Source organism: Dromiciops gliroides, chromosome 1 (assembly GCF_019393635.1).
Source record: "Dromiciops gliroides isolate mDroGli1 chromosome 1, mDroGli1.pri, whole genome shotgun sequence".
NCBI classification, from domain to species: Eukaryota; Metazoa; Chordata; class Mammalia; order Microbiotheria; family Microbiotheriidae; genus Dromiciops; species Dromiciops gliroides.
In genome coordinates, this window is record NC_057861.1 from 55654461 (window position 1) to 55677894 (window position 23434).

The 23434-nt window shown below is 38.7% G+C and overlaps 1 protein-coding gene across 7 annotated transcripts in view; it reads right to left on the reverse strand.

Moving 5' to 3' along the window:
- The window catches only part of DAZAP1 (DAZ associated protein 1), a 40877-nt gene that overhangs the window by 6059 nt on the left and 11384 nt on the right, over positions 1–23434 (reverse strand). For 4 of the 7 annotated variants that reach the window (XM_043985068.1, XM_043985050.1, XM_043985095.1 and 1 more), the window contains exons 2-10: positions 19940–19980; positions 19054–19220; positions 18688–18753; positions 16608–16718; positions 14022–14070; positions 9073–9155; positions 5627–5780; positions 3700–3729; positions 2589–2729 (exon numbers count right to left, since the gene is read on the reverse strand). In XM_043985068.1, coding sequence (XP_043841003.1) covers positions 2589–2729; positions 3700–3729; positions 5627–5780; positions 9073–9155; positions 14022–14070; positions 16608–16718; positions 18688–18753; positions 19054–19220; positions 19940–19980 — 842 coding nt within the window. Of the gene's footprint in view, positions 1–2588; positions 2730–3699; positions 3730–5626; positions 5781–9072; positions 9156–14021; positions 14071–16607; positions 16720–18687; positions 18754–19053; positions 19221–19939; positions 19981–23434 lie in introns of those variants that run through there. The other 3 variants (XM_043985078.1, XM_043985059.1, XM_043985104.1) reach the window with 2 other exon arrangements.

The window sequence follows — 23434 nt, forward strand, 5'->3', positions numbered from 1 at the left end:
ATATATAGCCAACAAGGAATAAAAGACAGGCAGTTCTGGCTTCTCAGGCCATCAAAAATGATCTTGTGAGGCAGTAATTAATGGAAAGAACATGAGACTTGGAGCTAGGAAATCTGGGTTCCAGTCTTGGCTCTACCATGTCCCCTCTCTGGCATTTAGTTTCCTTACCTGTAAAATGGGGATAACATGTGCATTACATACCTCTCAAGGCTGTCAGGAAAGCCCTTTGCAAACAGTAAAGTGCTACTATCATCTTGATTAGATTTCCATATGTAAAATGGCCTAGTAGAGGTTAAAGGAAAAGACCAAATGCTGCTGGGATTTACAGGGTGTGCCTTGGAAAGGGCAGGAACAATTTAGGACTATGACTGCCATGGGGTAGGAGGCAGGGGCACCCAATCACTCTTGACAGAATGATGGCAAATTAATGATTCTCCTCAAAACACAGACCCACATTACAGTCTTCCCACAAACGACCAGTCTGGGTTGTTTCCCAAGTCTGGCACTTCAGTTCACTAAGAGCTCCCATCTCCCACCCTGAAACTCAAGGTGTCTAAATGGACTAGACCTACTGGTTCTCTGAACATGCAGGACTGAATCACTCTCAAAACACAACCCTTAATTATGTCATGAAAAAGGGCCACTCATTATTTCTAGACTTCATTTTATCTACCTCCAAATACTTTTTCTGCCCCTACTTATACATACTTCAAAAGACTTGGTGAAGGGCTACAAAGCTTCAAGGATTTGTGATTCCTTGGTAAGGATGCACATTCCACTGTCGCAGACTGAAACCCCTCGGCCTCACTAAACAGCCTTCAAGGGCTGCTCACCTACATCACTGCTCAGACATCAGACACCATCTGCCACCTGGCCTGTAAATGAAGCCCTATAGCTTCATCTTAGTGGGCCCTGCCAGGGCCTGTGGCTCCACTGACACAGCTTCAAAAATAAGTAACAAGTACACCACGACAGGACACGTGAGTAGGACTTCAGTGAAGGACTGAAAACAAAACTCTCAAACTTCTGTTAAGACTTGCAATTATAACAATTAAGTAGAAGAAGGAAAGGTAAAGGAAATGGGGAAGAGGAAGGGGAAGGGGAAAGGAAAATTACTCATTAAAGAGGTTGTTTTAGCTCCCTGGTGGTCAGATGTCAGTCACTAGGTAAAGAATGTAATTTCCTTACTAAGAACTATTCCAGAATCAGGCTGCTTCTATCAGTCAATAGCTGTACTATGATTTCTTTAATACAGGTTTACAACAAAGTTCTAAGTTGAAAATTCAAACAATAAGGTAAAATTGTTCATTTTGAGATAAACTGGTCTTCACAGCTCGTTATAAATTTTAGGCACTCGACTTGTTGAATATGAATCCTGCCAAAACACTATGGTCTAAGAATCAAGCCAAGATCTGCCTCCAGAATCTATTCATTCATATGACAACTGGGAAAAACATCATGTATACAAGTTCTATATGGTCCCATTGTTCTTGTTCTAAGGGAGTGCTAAATGTCAACATATTAAAGAAATGTACTAGAAAACTGAAGGCATTAAAGAAAATCCCTGTTTACCAGAGGATTTTAAAGGAGAATTTCCATTGTTTACCCAGAAAAATAGCTCTTATTGGGGGAGTGGTGGGAGAGAAGAAAGGTACATCCAAAGTGCTTTTCTTCACACCCCAAACCTCAATGCCGGCTATATAGCCTTCCTGGTGATGCAGGTCCTTATTATTCCACGTGGCTTACTGTAATAATGGCTTACTTGCCGACACAAGCCTTCCTGCCTCTACTCTCCCTCAGTCCAATCTGTCTTTCAGATTAAGAGAATCATCCTTTTTCATAGAGGTGATCAGATCACTCCTCTTAGCAGCTTTCCTCTAGAGAAAAGTTCTATTTGCTCTTTTTTGGTCTGGCATTCAAAGACCTCTAGGATCCAACATCGCCCTGTTTTCCCCAGCTTTGTCTTCCTTCCAGGTATTTCTGGTGCAGTCAAATGAGGCCACGTTCTCCTTTGAACAAGCATTCCTCTGCACTTTTCCCACCATCTGTGCCTGTGTTTGTACTATTCCCCATGTCTCCAATGTTCTCCATCCCCCTCTTTAAGTCCTACTCAGTTTTAAATATCTATTTCCTCAAATCCTCCAATCTTCAAGAGGCCCTTCCTTAATTCCCAACCCCCTCCCCACCATTTGATAATGACCTTCACCCTAAGGTCTGACACAACACCAACTCTGTCCCTCTGATGCTAGTTATTTGGTTTGTTTTGTTTTTGTGGGGCAATGAGGGTGAAGTGACTTGGCCGAGGTCACACAGCTATTAAGTGGCAAGTGTCTAAGGCTGGATTTGAACTGAGGTCCTCCTGAATCCAGGGCTGGTGTTTTATCCACTGAGTCACCTAGCTGCCCCTGATGCTAGTTATTTGATGCTGCATTTTATTACTCTTTGCTCTTTCAAAGACCATGTCTTATCTGGATTTCTTTTAAGGACCAAGCTCAGCACTCTGTTGTTTAGGGACATTCTAACACACTCAGTTGTTATGAAAGGCCTGAAACCAAACTTTTCCCCATCTGAGCCCAAATAAGACTTACTGAACTGAGGAGGGGTACCGTACCCCTGTGGGAAGCCTTGGGGAGGGGGAAACCCTCCTGGAGGCGTGGATACTATGTATGAGGTAAAAGGAGGCGGCGGAGGTGGAGCTCCCCTTCCTGCAGGAGGCGGCCCATAACCACCTGGAAAAGCAAAGAAACAGCACCATAAAGGGAGGGAGGGGAAAGAACGTACCCAACCATACCCATCCCCAACCTCCATGGGCTTAAAATCCACCTTGATTGAGGGACAGGACCCCGGACTCCTTAAGGTCTAGTCTCAGCTCTTATTAACAAGCACATGTGACCCAAAGCAACTCTACCTGTCTGGGTTTGTCTCTTCATTGGCCTTCTGTAAAGTGACCCACTTCTTCAGGGCACCCAGCCAATCAAAGGTATTTGAGGACAGTGGGGTGAAAAGACTTACTAGGCTGACTGAGTCAGAAAACCTTGGCTCTATTCAAGGCTCTGCCATTAGCCTGAGAAGCAGCCTTACACAAGTCATGGCACCTCAGAACCTCAGTTTGCCAATCTGTACAATGAGCTCTAACACACTCTAATGACAAGACCCCAAAAGAACCCTCTGTGTACCTCACCCTATCACAGAGAGAGCAACAACACATGGATCTGCTCTTTTCTAGTGTACTAGCTAGCCATATAGGTATTTTATCCCCACGGTAAATCACAAGAAGATCTCCTACAAATGTAACATGCACATTTCCTGATACTCTTCTCAGACTGCATAACAAAGTGCTCTTTTCTCATGTGATACTATACATTATCGAGACATGACAGTGTCTGCAATGCCATCAAGTTCTTATCTCCTCCAATGTCCTTTACACATAATAGGCGTTTAGTAAATTCTTGCTGATGGCTCAATTGATTGTGAAATCAAAATCTTTCCAACTAATCTGCAATGCCATAAAGCCCTTCAGACAGTAGTTTGAGGCCACTTCCAAAATGATATTTTGTCTTCACTACTTCCTCTGCCAATATAAACAGAGTATGAACCGCCTTCTCCCTCTGCCAATTGTAAAGCATGATATTTGGGAAGCTGAATTCCCTACTAATTCTGTAACCCCTTTGTTTAAAAAAAAAAAGGGGGGCTACTTACCAATAGCCTGCCCTGCTGGCACCCACATTCCTAAAACAATGAAACAAACAAACAAAATGATTGATGCTCCCCAGTCATGAGGTAAAAGTCATTTAAGTATCAAATCCTAGAAGGCCCTTTAGTGTCATTTGGAAAATGAATCAAATTCAAATTCTAATGTCCAAGATGAGCTTTCAAATGAAGAAAAAAAAAAGTAGGTATCTAGGATTGAATTATAAGCACTTCAAATATGCCACTCAAGTGGTTTTCCCTTTGTTCCTCACTCAGAAATTTCAGGAATATCAGAGCATAAAGAAGCTCTACTGTACTGTCTAGTACTGGGGGGTTTTGGTTTTGGTTTTTCAAGCTTCCTGTGTGGCTTGGACAACAGGGATGAGAATATGCTTTTCTTCTCAGTCCTAGGTAAGAGATGACTTTTGTGTCTACCTGGATGCAACATGAATGCTCCCAGGCAGCTAAAAGCAAGGACCAGATGTTAACCACAGACAGATGGTGCCATCTTAGGTTTGGCAGACAGGCAGAGGGATTTAGCAGAGAAAGTGCTAGAAACAGAGGCAGAGGACCTAGGTTAAAATTTTGGCTCTGCTAGTCAACTAGCCCTCTTTGATCAAGAGTAAGTCACTTGACCTTCCTGAGCATTAATTTCTTCATCTATAAAATATGCATATTCCTTTCCTCACTGCCTTGTTATGAGGGTAGAATTTTAGGGCACCAAAAAAAACTATTCATGTAATAAATTTAAGCCAAAATTTATTCCAGAAATGCACTGTGTGCATGAATGCCATCTTCCTGTATTGTGTTTAACATGTTATAAAAACATCAAAGCCACAGCTGTGTCTGCAGAGTTAACAATGGAGGAAAAAAGGGAGCTAACTGGTCTCTTTGAGCATGATCTAGGACATCACAACTCAGAAGTGCTCGTAACGGCTGCCCCTCCCCCTCCCTCCCTATGGGAACCTGGCAGAACAAGTACAAACACTAAGTCCATATTTTTCAAGTGTTCGCTGTTGAGAACTACTCAGAACGTATAATGCTTGAAACACAGAGATGGCTTAAGTCCAATTGGGGCCTTCTAGAGAATAAGGGCCTCTCCTCCAGGCAATGCCTAGTGTCCAACTTACTATGTGTCCTGAGTAGACAGCCTTGTTTTGTCAGATCAAGTGGGAAAAAACAGGAAGGCAGCTTTGATGAAAAAGATTTACTTTGGAAACAGAACCAGTGACTCTGGTTAAGGACTGGAAATGCTTTCACATCAGGGCTCTCACCTGCCCCTTATTCAAAACCAAGGCAATTTGTTCTACCCTATCTAATTGCAGGCTTCCTTCTTAGAGCACAACACCAGGACCCAAGTAAAGTTGTAAGTAAGAAAAATGGGTTGTAAGAGTTACCTTGGTGCAGTGCTTTGGATCAAACTGACCATTTGGATTTAAGGAAATTTTAAAATCTTTAGATTTTTAAAAACCTAAATGCAAAGAAACTCAGACAGTTTCTATGATGTGATCTGCCTGCATTTCAGATTTTGATGAAGACTGTTTCTGTTGTATGTCTAAAAATAGGAACAACTCATCGAAGAATTCAAATGGGGAGGAAGGGGGGGTGGTATGTATGTGGTATGGTAACAATATTATAAGCTCATGCTTTTAATTGAAATCTCCCTATCAAGTTGTAATAGCAAGTACTCCTCATGATGCTGGTAGACCAGTGATGTCCAACTCAAATGGAATTGAATGGGGGAGGAGGGCAGGGGGACGGACAGGACAAGACACCACACCCACCTACTGACTAAGAAAACCACAAATTTATATTGCATTGAGTTTTCCTTTCAGGAAGTGGACACCCAAGTTTGATACCTCTGAAGTACTCAGGTCACCTCTAACTACTAAACTACTTGTGTGCTCTGATGGGACTTAGATGAGGATGACAGTACCTTGTGGGCCATATCCCTGTTGCCAAGTAGGAGGGGGCTGACCTGCCCAACCATTGGCAGCATTTGGCATGAGCCTGCTTCCCCACTGGCTGGCACCTGGCTGTCCTGGGACTTGGCTTTTGCTATCTCGAGGTTCTGCACGTTTTACCTCCACCTAAACAAACAGAAGACCAATTTAAGGAGGATGTTGTGGGTTAATACACCCCCCTTCCCTTTATACACACCCTTAGTTACACTTAGAACTACACTTAGCACCTTATGACTTAAATCTAAATACTTAATTATAAAACTTATTTAGGCCAGTAGATTGTTTTGTTTTGCTTTTTTAATGTTTCTCAGGTACAATAGATGCAATTGTAAGACACAGCAAGTCCTACACATGAATATAAGTATTTAGAGCTAAGAGAGTCCTTAAATCTTATTTCTGATACAATCAAAGGTCATTGACTTTCCTATTTTAAAGCAACAGTACCCTCTTTCAATAAGCTCTCACATGAAAATGTGCTCAGAAATCTCAAGTGTGGTCTTTAAAGAAGCCATCCATCAACGTTCAGATAAACTACCTTAGTGAGCAGGGTCACCTTCTCACTTGGAAGAGAGCTCTTTCCTGAAGGAGGACACTAATGCTTTAAACCATTAATGACACTGGTTGTTGCATTTCAAAGCTAAGCTAAGCTTAAAAAGCCCACCCAGTCTGCCTGCAATTTTAGCTCTGCTCATACCTGAGAAACACAAGTCTGGTTTGGTTTGGTTTGTTTATATTTTGTTTTGTTTTTAAACTTAGGTTTTAATTTTGTTTAAATGTCTAATGGAAGATAAAGACTTACCTTCCCCAGGCTAAGGCTTAAAGAATCTCAATTAACTCAAAATAATGTCAGAGGGAATGGATGTGATAAGAGAATCAATCTTACATTACATCTAACAAAAAAGTAAACAGACATGCAAATAAATGGACAGTGGAATCAGTAAGCAAAATCTTCATACTGTGTTAGGTCAGTAGCCCAGACCCCAATTGTTTGGAACACTCACTAAGCCACAACACTTTATCGTCAATAATAAAACTGAGTGGCTTGGGACAGCTGGGGAGAAAGGAACTTGACCTACTTCTGCTAAGCTGTACATCCAAACCTCACCCCAAATCCCATTTTTTATTCAATGAATCTCTCTGCACTAGTGTCTTCAGGATTCTTTTTTATTTTATGATAAATTTTAATGGGGGCCAGTATACAAAGGAAATAAATCTGAATCGTCTGTCAATGGGGGCTTCCTGATAGTGCAGGCAGGCATTTTGGTATTCAGAATTCTGTCTGCTTTGCCTTACAGGCTCAGCACAGGGACAAAGGTTTAGTACTCACCGCCTTTCTGCTGATGCCCCAAGGACATTATACATGATGGTAACAAAATCTCTGTGAGCTGAAAGGATCTGCTATATAGCAGAACCAAGGGACTTTTTCAAAGAACTCAAATTAATGAGCCTTCACACACTTTTCCTTAGGGGAATTTGGTTCCTGCTTACAAAGCAAAGTAGTTCTTGTAATTTACAATTTTTTACCCTTAATGATGGAACATATAGATGCAGAGTCACCCCAGCAATACATTTTTAATCACCAAACGGGACTTCGGGCGTTTTAAAAGCTTAATATAGCCACTAAAATAACCAATGTTAAGAACAGGAAGGCAAGCATCCCACTTATCTAGATAGCTTGATTTTTGACCAATGTGTAAATGGGAATTTGGGCTGCTTTAGAATTCCAGCTCAAGAGCCCGACTCCTTAAGCAGTATACGTTTGCCCTTTTTTCCAGATATCTATACCTAATCTACACATTGAGTGAAGTCATTTCAAATTGTTATTTCAATCATCTTTGGCATCGAGCTTTCTCAAAAATCACTGTTTAACATCAGCAGAGGGGTCTACTGGGACCCTACTAGAAGACACTAGCTAATCTATTAATTCAGCAAAATACCTCCTGCTCCATATATAAAGATTACACTTTTTTCAAATTATAAATGTTCAATAGCATGTCACAGTACCTTAAAATATTGAACGCAGACTCCTTTGAACTTGTGTTCATAATTGTCATGCATCCTTGCAATCTGTATGCTAATTTTAAACTTAAAAGCTTCAACGAATGTCAGTACAAGATATATTTTTTTCCTGTTTTAGGTAGGTTCAAATAGACTTCATTAAAACTTTGACAAATTCTAAACCACCTAAATATAAAAATAATCACACATACACTGAACTGTATAGAGAAATCTAAATTTTTAACACCATCTTTTTTTGTTTTTTTGGAGGGGGACTAGTGGGTTGATGACATTAACTACTACCACCTTCAAAATATTTTAACCATCAGCCAAAGAAATGCCTGTGAAACTAAAGACAGAATAAATGTTCTGCATTCAAAGTGAGTTAAAAAAAATAACATTTCATGGGTCTGGGTTATAACCAGATCAGAAACACAGGAAAATATTTGGCACTGTTACTGAAATGGACTACACACTAATAGTTTTTTTTTTTTTAAAGGAGGTCCAAACTCAACATAAATTCAGATCCTATGATATCTGGCACTAATTAGGAATGCCATGTCCCAGCTATTCATTTTAGAGCTCCTTTTGTAAAAATCATAAGGATCCAGGTAAAATGAAGATTTGGGTACTGATTTTGCACAGATTCTTAAATAGGCTCATATAGACAAATGATGTTCAGTGTTCACAGAGGAACAGAGTAATCAAGGGGGCTGGGGCTGGGGAGGGGCAGACCTTCAACTTCCTATTACTATCTTCATGTAATGGCAACACAGTATGAAGATATAACAACCAGAGGTCACTTAACTGCATTGTGGTTAAATACTATAATAAAGTCTGTGGGTTTGTACCGAAGTTTCACAGTAAGTGACCCAATTTAAAAAAACCAATCCTTCATGATGTTTCATGATTGCTTTCCTTTTAAATTGTAACTTGGGATTCTTAAAGGTTCATTTCTACTCACTTATCAGGTTAAGTGCTATATAATTTGAATATGAAATCCACATCTGAAGGAGTGGTATCTTAAACCGAACCTTAGACAACACAGAGAGTTCACTGGAAGCCAGACTGAAAACATGGACTCAGACTAAACACCTTTTCTTCCTGCTTAATTTCCTACTCTTTCATTTTTTTGTTTGTTTTAGGCATTCCACATCCAAAAGGAATTCTAAGAGAATGGTGCCACCTAGCCCAAGGAACACATCTTAGGGCAAGTTGTGCCAAAACTTCCTGAAAAACTTATGTCTAATGAAATAGCATCCCTCGACTTTGTTTCTGCCAAATGATCTACTTTACTTAAGTTCCTTATCTTTCCCTTCCTGTAACAAAACTATCAAATCTATACTTATTTACCAGTGAAATCCCCAGTTGCCCAAGACTTGGTTTGGTCTTAAGGTAAAATAAAACTACAACTACACACTTTTTTGCCCATGATGTCGTGAAAATGCATGTTGACAGCCTGGTCCACTGATTGTTCGTCCTCGAAAGTAATAAATCCAAAACCTAGCCAACGACGAAGAGTGAATCAAGGTAGCAGGGTGTTGTGACACAAAACAGGATGATGAACAGTATTAGGGGCGGACCAAGGGATCAAATAAGGGTTTCAGATAAGCCAGGTATGTTAACAAAGTTCACAAAATGTAGCAGCCACCTGAAAAAGCAAGGACAGGGTGGCTACTAGGGGCTGATTCTTAGCTAAACACATGCAAATGCAAAACAAAAGATATATATTTGGGGTTCTTATAACTCACTTAATATGAAAGGTTTTACATAGCTGGTAAGCAGACTAAGTTGGGAAAAAATGGTCATGGGACAAGGCAGCTTTCTTTTCTGAACAACCGGCATAGGTTAAAATCTTAAGAGTCTACACTTTGCCAAAGGAACTAGTCTAAAAACAAAAAGCTAAACCCTACAAACCAAATGTGATGAAAAGTAGCCAACCCAAATTAAAGTAGGAGAAAAACGTCCTTAAGAGTCAGTAGCCAAAATGTATTGAAATACTTGGCTCATGAAGTGATCCAAACTTGAAGGTCTTTTTCTATACACCTAAGGTTTCCTATCTCGTCACTGAATGTGCCAGATGACACTTGGTATGGGGTTTTTGTTTGGTTTTGGGGAGGCACAAAGATCATTGGATTTAGAGCCAGAAGAACCCTGACCTACTAACTAATCTACCCAGCCCCCCACCCTGGGTTTTACAGACAAGGTTCCAAAGGTAGTTAAATGGCAGAGCTAGGACTTGGAACAGAGATCTTCTGACTCCAAAGCCAGTTTTCCCTCCACTATAGCCACTGCCTCCATTTACTAAATGTTCAAACAAAAACCAAATTCCTAATAAAGGATAAGAAATCACTACATTGTCTATTAACCATCTGCAAGGGCTCCTGGACCACGACAAAAGGAAGATAAATTGGGCACGTGTAGTCTGGATGTGCATTTGCTTTTCTGAAACCCAAGATTTTCCACCTTGGCTTGCATTTTGCTTTGCAGCTAGTGCTGACAGCAGCCATATATATATATATATATTGCTCTAAAGCGTTAAACGGAAACACAGTATCTATAACAGTTAGTGCCTCACTAAGCTTCCCCAACTCGGTTGGGGAAGCCCAAGGAGGCCTATCAAAGGAGGTTATATATAAAATACACAAAGATACAGGCCAAAATGGATTCCAGCAGGTCAAATTCTGCTGTCAGCAGCAAGAGCAAGAGGCATCATCAAAATTTTTAAAATTAAATAAAAATCAAATAAAAAGAAAAACTTGAGCATTTCCCAAACACAAGAGTCTGGTGGTATAAACGAAGTTTGGTTGGTCTGTGATGAGAGCGACCATCCAATGGAAAGCAGCATTTCATCACAATGTATTTGTCTGTAGTGAACTGGAAAGCTTAGCAGCACTGCCAAGAAGACCCTTTCAAGTCTCTGCAGGGATCCTGGATCAGTTTAATATCACAGACTCCCCTCTAGATGCCAAGAGGAGAACAGAAGGGAGCACCCGCCACCTCCAGAGATGGTCCACTGACTCTGTTCACAAAAGAAAGACTTTCGAGGAGACAGATGCCAAAGAACTTGGAAGAAAGATGAAATTCTCAAAGAATTCAGTAGGGCACCAAAAGGACCAAAGATAATAAGGCTATATACATATATATATATACATATATAATTCTTTTGATTGTTTGCTTATGGATTCTTTTGGAGGAGGGAGAGAGAAAGAGAGAATGGCAGGTGTAGGTTTACCAAAACACACCTCCTGCTGGCCGAGAAAGCAGGAGAGCGAAAGCAGAAAAAACTTATTACTTGTCTGGAAAGCAGTTTTGAGTATATTTAAGAAGGGACTTAGGACAAACGCAGGCCCTCGAGGATTGGTAGAATTTATGTGCAGTCAATAGCAAAGGTCTAAACACTGTGAAGGGGAAAGGCTGAAATTATAGATTACCAGGATCACTTCATAAATGGTGCCTCAAGTCCAGATTACTTCAGGGAGCAAACAAAAGTAGATGAGGGGAAGCTGAGACTGGAGTTACCTGGGACTTCAGGATATTTTTAATGAAATACCACTGGTAAGACAACAGGCATGAAAGGGATGGGGGAGAAGGCTAAGGAAGCTGAGTTGACAAAGATTACCAGCAAAGTACAGTTGGGAAGGGTTTTAGGATCAATTTGATTTACAATTTTCATATATATATATATCTATATCAATCAGCAACATGACCATATAACTGAAGGGATGAAATCTGAGGTTCAAAACGATGAAGGTAGCAAATACAAAGGAGGAAGGCAAAAGGACAAGGAAAACTGTAAGGTAACTGAAGAAGGTAATTCAGAGTAGAAATGAAGGTTAGATAACAAGGTTAGGAACTGGAAAAGGGAAAATACTAAAACAGCATTAAACTATGAACAATGAGACAGGGAAGTTCTAGCAGGAATAAATGCATCTACTGAATACAAACTACAGAAATTTTGTTTGTTTGTCTGAAATAGCATTAATGCATCACATGCAGAACATTGTGTACAAGTAGAGTTTTATCTTATCACAGAAATTCAGAAACAATGCAAAAGGTTAGAAAAATCAGAAGGTTGTTCCCTAGTGTCCATTACTTTTTCTAAGGAAGGGAGGACTTGACTTTCAAATCATTGTTTCTACCTTACTTTTTGGATGGGGACAGACACACAAGGACATACAAACACACACACACATATACACATGGGGAGACAAATATACATACACGCACACACTCAAGCATATACACACACACACACACACATACACACACACACACACTCCTCCCCGCCACCCCCACCCCCCCACCTCAGTTTAAGGATGTCATTAAGCTGAGCAATTGGCTTCTTTATTGGGGAGAGGGAACACAAATGTCAGAACTGAAATGAATACCATGGGCCTATAGTTATTTTAATTTGCCTAAGCCATGGAAACTACCTGCCTATTTACCCATACTCCAATGAGTTCTCTATTCACTTCTGGTACTGCTAACCAATATTATAAGTCTCAAAACTCTTCAACCCCAACTCCTAGGCACTGCTGCCTAATTCTATAACGAATGCCCATCTATCTATCCCACCTTTTAACTGACTACCCCATTCCTTATTTTAGCCACCAGGTCCCAATCAACTAGACATTAACTATGGGTTCCTCATCATGACAGAAAGCAAGGATTACAAGAGTAAAGGGACCTGAATAGTGATCTGCAAACAGTGAACTCACCTCACTCTTGTTTGTGTTTATTCTTTGTAAAGCTTTAAGTGGATGAGCTAGTCAGATAGAGAGCAGAACTTTAGATATCCTTTCTGCTAAGCTATTGCAAGATCAGGGCATATATTCCGAACAAATATAAGTGATGTAGCAATATGGTTAAAAATAGTATTTCTCAAATTCCAGGAATTTTAACCAAACATATAGCTCCAATTCTTTTTAAATGGGCAGCAGCAATAAGAAGTGGCAAATTTCAGATTCTGGAGGCTCCTAGAACAGATTTTCTAAAGAATGCATCTTTCAATAAGATTACATCACCAACGAAGAAGCTGAACAGAAAAATCTATTGAAACTTCGTTTACACCCCAATGCAGACAAAGCCCGTCCCTCCTCTGACTGTGGAACTGGCCTGTACCTGTGTGATATAATTTAACACCTAGGGAAGAGAAATCTAAAGAGATATCGTTAATCACAGTCAAACAATTCACAGAAAGAAAAGAAAAAAAAACTTACTTAACATTACTGTACTTTTACTATGAAACACTTAAAATACGTTTCTAAGGATGTATGTCTAAATTAAAAATAAAACTAAGACTTAACAGCTTAATAAATATGAAGTGAAGAATACATTACATAATAATGGAGTCAGAGGAAAAATGAAAGTTCAAATGGCAAACTATTCTCCAGCATGTATAGAACATGCTACAGGGCAGTTGGTGCAACTAAGCTTAATGCAATCATAAAATATTGCCTCAAATAAATATTCTGCAGATGGTAGATGAAGTGAATGACATGGCAATTATTTCAGACAGACCAAAACTTACAGATTGGTTCACATAGCCTGTCCAAAACTGATGGACTAACCAAAAACAAAGTGGGGATTTGGGGAAGGGGAAAGGGAGAGGAAAAGGCTGTGTGGGGCAACAATAACAATGACCCCAAACCACCCTCAAAAAACTAAAAACCATGACTTTATCTTTGTCATCCCAACTCCACAAATCAATTTTGGAGGTGTGCTTTTGGGCAACTCATGAAAGTTTCTTTTTGCACCAGCCTCATGTTAAAATCATTAGACTAAAGAACCCTCCCAAATGGAGGAGGAAAAAAAAAAAAGAGCATGGAATGGATTTGTTTCCGTTTCAAGCAAATCATGTATACCAAGGGGGGTTGGGGGGCAGGGAATGGATAGGTGGGGTGTAGGTGGGGAAAGAACCAGGCTGACAGCATGAAATCACACTTCCAAGTACATTCATGTTGACTTCAAACAGGAGAGACAGGTCTTAAGCAGGATCAGTTCACCACAGTTAAAAATATCTACAAATCTTTCTACATACATTTAAAAACAGAAACCATGTTGAAATTCTTGTCAATTTTTAAAACTTCAATTCAAAATAACTAGCAAAAAGAAAAAAGAAAAAGAAAAAAAAAAGGAAAAGAAAAAGAAAAAGGAATGCATAATGTCTGACCTTAAAAAGCACAAACACACGTAATGGATTTGTACATGAAAGACCTACATTTTTAATATTTGTCTCAAAATCTTTGAGGCAATGTTTAAAAAAAAATCTAGCTAATTTTTTCTTTGTATGGTGTGAAATAGTTTGCCATCTGAGCAAAAGGAGAGGATGAAGAAGTTTCAAGGACAAACGAGATCAGCCTTTACCTCGAGGCCTCTGCTTCTCTGCGTCATAGATCATGACAACTTCAGTGACCTGAAAGAGAGAAAGGAAATTCCACTAACGATGTTGTGTAGGGAGGGTAGACTGCTTACAAGAAGGCAGCAGGTCAGGCCAGGGCACAGTCACATCAAGAGAAGACAAGTACCTGGGGCTGACTTAGAATTTCTCAGCTGAAACATTAAATCCAAAGAAAAATGACTACTTGGGGTCACTTTGTCATAAGATGAGAAAGTTCAGTAGTGCCCAGAAATGAGGGTAGTCTACAAAACCCATGTCTCATCTCCTGGGCCAACACTGGAATGCAGAGATTGCCCTAAATGAAGCATTCTGATGCTCTGAGCAAATCTTCAAGGGGATACCTCAGCAGTTCTCACAGTCAAACTCTACCTAAAATCCCTTTAGAATCAAAGGCCCACTAGGCCAGCCAATCTCTGATGACCTCTGAGCAGGAATGCACTGCTTTCTCTGCTTGTTTTTTGGGTATTTACACTGCATTTCTAATTTTTAAAGCATAACAAACCAAATCCTGGGCTGCTTTGAGTAATCACAAAATCTGCAAGCTAGAATAAAATCATTTAGTCTGCCTTTAAAAAAACAATTAGATCTACAGAAGGGAAGCCACAGAGCATTAGGGTTCTTTGCACTGTGAACTACCATATTTGTTTTAATGCAGAAAACCCCTTTAAAATAGGGGAAAAAATTAAATCAAGTTTTATGCTATTTAGTAGTTTGGGGAGACGATCTGAAGAGAATTTATATATGTAATATTTCTCCCTAGCAGACTTGAGACTGTTCACTGTCTCAAGTTCATATAAGAATATTAGATGGGGCAGCTAGGTGGCGCAGTGGATAGAGCACTGGCCCTGAATTCAGGAGGACCTAAGTTCAAATCCAACCTCAGACACTTAACACTTACTGGCTGTGTGACCCTGGGCAAGTCACTTAACTCCAATTCCCTCACCAAAAAAAAAAAAAATTTAGATGAACATATAAGTTAATATAATTCACCCTTACAAAGTACTGCCGTAAGGGTTTACAAAGCACTTTCTCATAACAGTTCTGTGAGGGAGGCTTGTAGGCTTAGAGAAGTTAAGAAACTTACCCAGGATCAAACAGTTATGAAGGATGCAAACCCAGGTTTCCTGAATCTGACCCTTGCTGAACTGATGACCTTTAAAGCTAGAAATATTCGTTTCCAAGGTTGTGCAGTGTCTAACTACAATGCATTGACTTACAAATGCAAACCAATCTTCAAGCCCCATAGTCATGTTAGAATAGTTAGAATAGGGTTGGGGGGGGGGGATAGAAGTGATAGCAGGAGAGGGAATTGAAAACTAGATAGTCTTGTGAATTTCAACCTTGTATTAGAAAGACAAATAGGCCAACTTGAGTTTCACCCCAAATTATTATGCTCTGCTAAAGTACCAAAAAAGCAGCAAGATGGCTTAAAAAAGAAGCAAGAAACATGGCTTTGTTTTCTTGGTTGTTAATAGCTAACTCTTGGACCTAGAAAGTTTGCCAATCACAGAAATATTCAAGGCTTTGAGATGTTTTGAGCTACAAGGGACCTTGTAGAAATATGTTTATGTAGCTCTAAACACTACATTCTGCTGCCTCTGAAACACTTAAAAATGAAACAGGTCTCCTCAGAAACTAAGAGGAGTCCAAAAAAGAAAGAAGTACCCCTAAACAGAAATCCAAGTGAAATAACATTTATGCCCATTAGCATTAATTGTTGTCACAACCAATATTGTATATAACTCATTCCACATAGTCCCATGGTATGAAACAAGCTCCAAGTTCTCAGAAATGAGCTATGGTTTAGTTTAAGACCTGAACTAAGCGCTTCCTTCCCTCATTATAAAGAGCTGGTTCATACACCAAAGGCCAACTCTTGGAAACTAAATAAATTTAATTTCTCTGAAAATAGGCATAGCCCTGTCTAATGTTGTTAATTAGTTCTGCAAAAACAAAACGTTAGGTGAAATGTTACAGGGTGTAGTTGCTGCTCTAATTAGACCATCTGTTTTGTATGTCAGGCAACCAGCCAAATGATATTACAATGAGGTTTTGTGACATTACAGCAGTTAAGACAGGGGTATGCCTGTACCATCTACTACAGCAAAGCTATTATAATAAAACAAATCATCAAGAGTCTGCAACCTGCATTTCCAAAAAGCATCTCACCCATGTGCAAAAAGGTGAAGACATAGGGTAAACCTGAACCATTAAAGAACTTAGTATTTTCAGATAGTACCAGAAAAATCAAAACACTAAGAACGATGCAGGAAACAATGACACCATCCTGGTTTATTTCAAGGTAAATAGGATGGGGAGGATTGAGAGGTGGGCAAAAGTAAAATAAAAATAAATTAAATGGAAAATGTTTGAGCCAGGAGCTACTAACAATTAAAAGATATCTCCGACTGTCCAAGATTACAAATATTACAACCATGATTCAGTCTGTTGACAAAGAGAGATTTAATACCTTAATCCAATCAAAGCAACTAAAATAAAGGGCAATGTCTTCCATTACAAGCCGATACCTGCTGTCATGATAAATGACTCACCACTCCAAATTTCTTGAAGTATTCCCTGAGCTCCGTCTCGCCGCAATTGTGAGGAATTCCACCAACAAAAATTTTATTGGATTTATTGTTATCGCTCCTAGGACCTTTCTGCTGTACCAAGGAGGAGAAATTGGTTAGTTCATATTGGAAACTCCTCACAACCCTCTTACCTCAGCTATGTTATTATATAAAATTGTTCATTTGTAGTTCAGGATTCTAAATGACCAAATTGCTTTCCCTGCCAAACCATCTAAGCAAAGAGGATTCATAATTCTTTCCACATCTCCAAAAGGCTAGCTTCTAGTCTCTACTTGAAGACCCAATATACCAGAGTAACATGTTTACAATGCTCCCTCTGAACTTTCAAGCCCCACTTTCTACCAAGTAAGATATTTTGTTAACTTCAAATCCTTTCTTATCATGGAAGGGAACACAAAAAGCATTATTCAAATATACCAACATAATTATGTAATAGGGCACAATGAGGTATGTAATGCAGTATGTAACACTGCTACACTTTAAAGAGAAAACTAGTCTATTGACAGCCCACACCTGAGTAAAAGACCAAACACTTGGCCACTTTAAATAACCAAAAATGTCTTTGGTACAACTGTACCCAAAAGTTCTTCATGGAAAGGAGATCTGAAAGTGGGACTATGGATTGGCAAAGCAGTCTTGAGCTAAACTGCAATTATCAAGGCAAATGCTCAAAGGGGTTTAAGTATAATCTTCATCTAATTAGTTCAAAAAGTACCTTCTAGATCACCCTCACAATCCACAATTTAATGTCTGATTGCTAATTTAACAACAGCAACAAAGGAACAAAACCAGTTATCCAATAAAACCATATATTTTTGTTTTCTTTAAATATGAACCTTCTGACTAGCTCAAGTTAAATGTCATCAAAGGTACTGCTGAAATTTAAAATTATTACTATTATACATATTTAGAGGCAATCCTTTAAGGAAAATCAAAACTAATTTCTTCCATCACTTCAGAAAATAGTTAAAAGTTTCTGTGTATACTATATAATCTAGAGGAAGGTAATCATACAAGGCCCATTTAATTTCCCCTGCTCTACCCAAAGGAACAACCTAAGCTCCTCAGCTTGTTTTCCATGAATGATTTTGCTTTCATTCTTCTGAAGCAGAGGCCCAAGGAGATAGGTATCTAGTATATCTACTGTCTTATGTTTTGTCTCTATAAAAGAATATTCCGAATAAGTTCAGCCACTGTGCTTAAAGAGCTCTAGTAATGGAGAAGTTAGTGGCTTTACCTTACCTATGAGACAGCTAATGTAGGTAGGCATCAATATTCTCATTTTATACATTTGAAAGCAGGCATAGATCAAATGACTTGTCCAATTCTTTATGGTAAAACTATGACTCAATGCTACACCTTCTCATTCCAAACTGAATTCTCTTTCCACAAGATCACAAAGTCTACTCAAATACATTTCAAAAATATCAAGACAACAAAATAAGGTTTTTCAGGAAAGATGGGCTTACTAGATATAGCTGATAGGCCTAAGCCAACTGAACTATGCTCAAAAAATGGTATAAAAATACTACTATCTTAGTTTATGAGGTAGTATCATCCTGAAAAACTCAAAACATTGATTCTATCTATTTCCCATCTATTTCTATCTATGTCCCTAAGAAGGTAATAGTTTCTTGGCTAGTATAAATGAATCACTTAACACATAAAACAACCTTTCAAGAAAATAAATCAAATGGTGGAACAGAAGGGTTCAGGTACATTTCCTATTAAATGTTGATGTCTTCTAGAACTGTTAGAAGTTAGCAGAAAATTCAGGCTAAAAAAAAAATGTGTTGAAATGGATAGGTGTATAAAAGGTAAGATTGAGAACAATTCTCAGAGAGAAAAAATTGAATGTTTTTGGATAAACTTTCAATTCTTCAAACATCAAATTGGAGGTCCTTCCTTTACTCTGCATCATCATTCTTGAGGAACAAATCTTTGATGTATAAAAATGAGCTAAATTACTTCCTCTAAGTTCTTCCTTCTAGATTTACCAATATACCTCTAGTTCCAGATGCCCCACCTCCATTTCCCTTACCCATCCTTCCTTTGGTCGTGTTCTTTCCGGCTGCATTCCCCGAGGTGTGCATGGCTTTGGGTCAATCTGTAGGAAGTTTCAAACCAGCTAGTTGTGAATATGCAGATTACTTTCTCTACAAAACAAGATGTTAGTACAGCAGCCAGTGGCAAATTACCACAACCTCATGTGTCAATTTACCATATATCATTATTATAATAACTGATGGGAGAACTAAATCTCACTTTTTTGCTTAACTTAATCCCAATTTTTTTTGTGTACTTGATCCCAATTTTTAAAAGTAAAAAGAACTTTAGCATAAAAAAATTTCCCCTTACAGAATTAATCCTAAGAAATAAATCAAAGCAAACAAAAAAAGTAACTTACATTGCGGCCATCTAATGTATGTGGTCTGCTGGCCAGCACTGTTCCCACACAATTGGGATCTTTAAATTTGACAAACCCAAAGCCTCGAGACTGGTTGGTTGTTTTATCTTTCATGATAACACAGTCTACAACTTCTCCATACTGGGAAAAGTAGCTGCGCAGCGTTTCTGGTCAGAAATTAAAAACAAAAACACAAAAACATATAACCAGTGTTAAGCATTTAGTGTTAAGCGTTTTACAGCTTAGCAACTTGAATGCTTCCATACTATCTATAGCTGCATAGTAACTTAGAACTCTTTATCTTGGCTGCTCCTGCTATTTGGATTTGGTGATTTGGGGTGCAAGATAAGGAAAGGGGTGCAAGGGAAACATACATTTTAATTATATTCTGTGCTACGGAAATATAATAAGCATCTTATCAAGAGTGTGTGTATGTGTGTGTGTGTGTGTGTGTGTGAGAGAGAGAGAGAGAGAGAGACAGAGACAGAGAGAGAGAACTAGTGAGTGCACTAATTTGGAATATTCAGGAAATCAGCATAAAAATATTTAACAATACAACTTATTCAAATATTGACCAGTGACTAGAGTATTTGCTTTTATATCTCATATAGCCAAGAAATGTCCTGCCTTTAAAAACCTACCATGGCCTGAACATGAAGTGTACATAATTCCCCTTTATCTCTGATATCAAAATGAAATGTGATAGTGTCATTATAATATTCTTGCCAGTCCCCTACCTCTCAACCATAAATGCACTTTCAAGGAATCTAGTTCTTTAAATCACTAAAGACATGGTTTAAAAAAAAAATAACAAATACACAAGATCTAAGAAACAGAAGTAATAATAACATGCTTAGAAGTCAAAGCTATAAAATGTGTGACCTACCTTGCGTTGTGCTCCAGTCAAGGCCACCCACGAAGAGCTTTCTGTAATTCACAGAATAGAGCATTAAGGTTAAAATCAACAATAACTATTTGTGGCCAAACTTAATTAAAAACACTCAATTTGCCAATTCACCAATGAAATATTCCAGTATATGTTCGTGGTATTGGGGTGGGGGATCTGTAAATTAGCAGAGCAGTAGAGAAGCTTCTAATGCATAGCTATTATATTATATGATATCATATCATATCATATCATCCATTATATAAACCTTTGTTTGGGCTTATTCCTGTTTTATTCAAGAAACACATTCCAGAAATTAATATATTAAAAGTCATTAGAATTTGAAACTTTATATTATGCTTCTACTATTACAACATGCATATAAACAACTTGTTTTATGTGCCATCTCTTCAAAGAAATTTAAATAAACCTTTATTAATAAGCATCCACGGGGCAGCTAGGTGGCGCAGTGGATAGAGCACCGGCCCTGGAGTCGGGAGTACCTGAGTTCAAATCCAGCCTCAGACACTTAACACTAACTAGGGTCTGGGCAAGTCACTTAACCCCAATTGCCTCACTTAAAAAAAAAATAATAAGCATCCACTATAGACAGAACACTGAGCTGGGCATTAAAGAAAATAAAATTTGGAAACGGTCATTGCTTCTTTCTCAAAACAAAGTGGTATAAGGCAATCATGGCAAAAATTCTGTGTGGAGGCAGCTTGTGAAAATCATTGAAAATAATGCTTATTTGGAAATCAGACCCTAGGCAAGTCATTTCACTTGTGTAGGCCTGGTTTCTACATCTGTATAATAAAGGGGGTCTGAGTGACTGATTAGCTGGTGTCTAAGGGCCCTTTCCTCTCTAAATCCAAGATCTTTTCCCAAAAGGCTTGGAAATGGCTCTTCAAGTCAAAGTAAACCTCTCCCTATGCTAAAAATAAATTCTAATAGCTTATATTTTCATGACAATGTTTGCTAACTGCTCTCCTCAGAATTGTGTGGAGTTTAAAAATACAAAGATTATTATATTCTTTTTGTTGTTGTTGTTTTGAGGCAATTGGGGTTAAGTGACTTGCCCAGGGTCACACAGCTAGTGTTAAATGTCTGAGGCCACATTTGAACTCAGGTCCTCCTGACTCCAGGGCCAGTGCTCTATCCATTGCCACCATTATATTCTTTTTACTGATAAGCAAACAGGTTAAGAGGTCAAATGACTTGCTCTGGATCATTTTCGTTTAAACTGTTTCTGATGGGGCAGCTAGGTGGCGCAGTGGATAGAGCACCAGCCCTGGAGTCAGGAGGACCTGAGTTCAAATTCGACCTCAGACACTTAACAAGTACTAGCTGTGTGACCCTGGGCAACTCATTTAACCCCAATTGCCTCACCAAAAAAACAAAAAACAAACTGTTTCTGATGCTTATTATATATATGAGGCAAGCAAATAGCAATCTTTCTACACCTAAGTTTCCTCATCTATAAAATGAGGGGAGTGGGCTAGTCTGTCTCTGAGGTCTTTTCCAAATTTAAATCTAGGATCCTGACGATCCATTTAGTTTTGAATTCACCAGGTTTTCTTGACTACAAGTTCTGTATTCTTGCCATCAAACTAGTATGCTACTACATACATGACACAGTATAATTTTTCCAGAGGTAGAAAACCTGGTTCTTCCACTCAGTTTATTGGTTTGAATAATAATGCACCCCCAAGTAGAGGCCAGACCACTAAAATGGGGTATCTTTAAGAGGAAAAATATATATACATTGAAGACCAGCAATTATATAATCAGATTCTACACATAGTAGATTAGAAAAAGTACCACCTACCTACATTTGTACTAATACTAACTCTGTCACCTTGAATAAATGACAACTCTTTTAGACTTCAGTTGTCCTCATCTGTAAAATGAGGGTCACCAGTATTGCCGACCTGTATAAGGATCTTGTTAGAACTGAAGTTTTGTTTTTTTTCAGTGCTTTAAAAACTATCAGCGTATATAATGTCACCACCTTAATCAGGGTTCCCTACAGAAACTTTTTCAACACCTACAGCAGCCAGATGCTCACTAAGTATCTGAACTAATAATTTAAGTCCCATATACTCTTTTTTTTTTTAAGTGAGGCAATTGGGGTTAAGTGACTTGCCCAGGGTCACACAGCTAGTAAGTGTTAAGTGTCTGAGGCCGGATTTGAACTAAGGTACTCCTGACTCCAGGGCTGGTGCTTTATCCACTGCGCCACCTAGCCGCTCCCCATATACTCTTTTCCTTTGAAGTAAGGACAATCCAATAGATAATATGGGACCAGTGGAGAATACTGGGAGGTAGCATATGAGAATTATATGATGATAATAACTTCTCTATTTGTAGATGAAAGACACTTGGAAAGTTTTAAGCATCACTGCTCCATCACCAATGATGGAGAGTATTAAAGAAACTTTAATAAACAGGTATTTGGCTAAAGTGGAAGTTCACTAACATCTTACCTGATTAAAGAACTTGCAAGATAACTGTCGACCCCATTAACTCTACTCAATCTTATTATTGTACAGGGCCTAATAAACTGGCAGGCTGCAATTAAAAGAAATCCCTTTGCAAAAATGAGTGGAATAGCACAATTTTCAGGTGCTCTTTTCTACTGCAGTTTACATTTTCTCACTCTCTAAGGAGAGGTATTTAAAGCTGGCATGTGAGAGACACAATTCTACTGCTGTTAATACTGATGCCTAGTATTGTTTAGCAATACAGTCAACGGGGGAGAAAGTGACAAGGATGTCTGGGCATTTCACATGACAAGGCTTCCTTCCACGTTCCAATTGTGAAGCCAAAGGTTTCTGAAGAAAGCATATGGGACAAAAAGCCATAATGGTGCTCCAATTCAGACCTCATTAACTTAAAAATCACCAAACTCCTGTCCGTACCATTTCTAAATTAGGCCAAAGAGAATGCTGAGCTAACATTTGCTTTCTCCCCATTTACCAATTACCCAAAAGATGGCATCTATTTTGAGGAAGGGCATCCATTTGTCTTCCAGCTCCCCACAGTAGACTGCTGTGACACCATTTAAGCAATAGCCATTTATATTATAATCATGGGATCCTCTATGTGGAGCTTTAAAACCTAGTCTACTTTATTCAGAAATTACAAGGGAGAAAGTTTCAAAAAAAAGATGTTTTGCAGAAACAAAATATTTAAAGCATATTAAATAAACACCTCAATTTACTTTGAAAAATATCAACTTCTACCAAGTATTACCTCCAACAAAAACAGTAACTCAATAATGAGCAGGTGCTCCCCACAAGCAATATAATCCTTACATACTAGAAGAACAAGTTTGGCCAGTTAATGTTCCAACCATCATTATTTCAATTTTAAAATGCAGGTGCCAATGCAAAGTCAGAATTTAATTTTGTTTTGGTTCTTTAGAGAGTAGGTCCTGTGTTCAAAGTCTCAAAAGGTACTCTATACATAATGAAATATGATCATTCTAAAGTC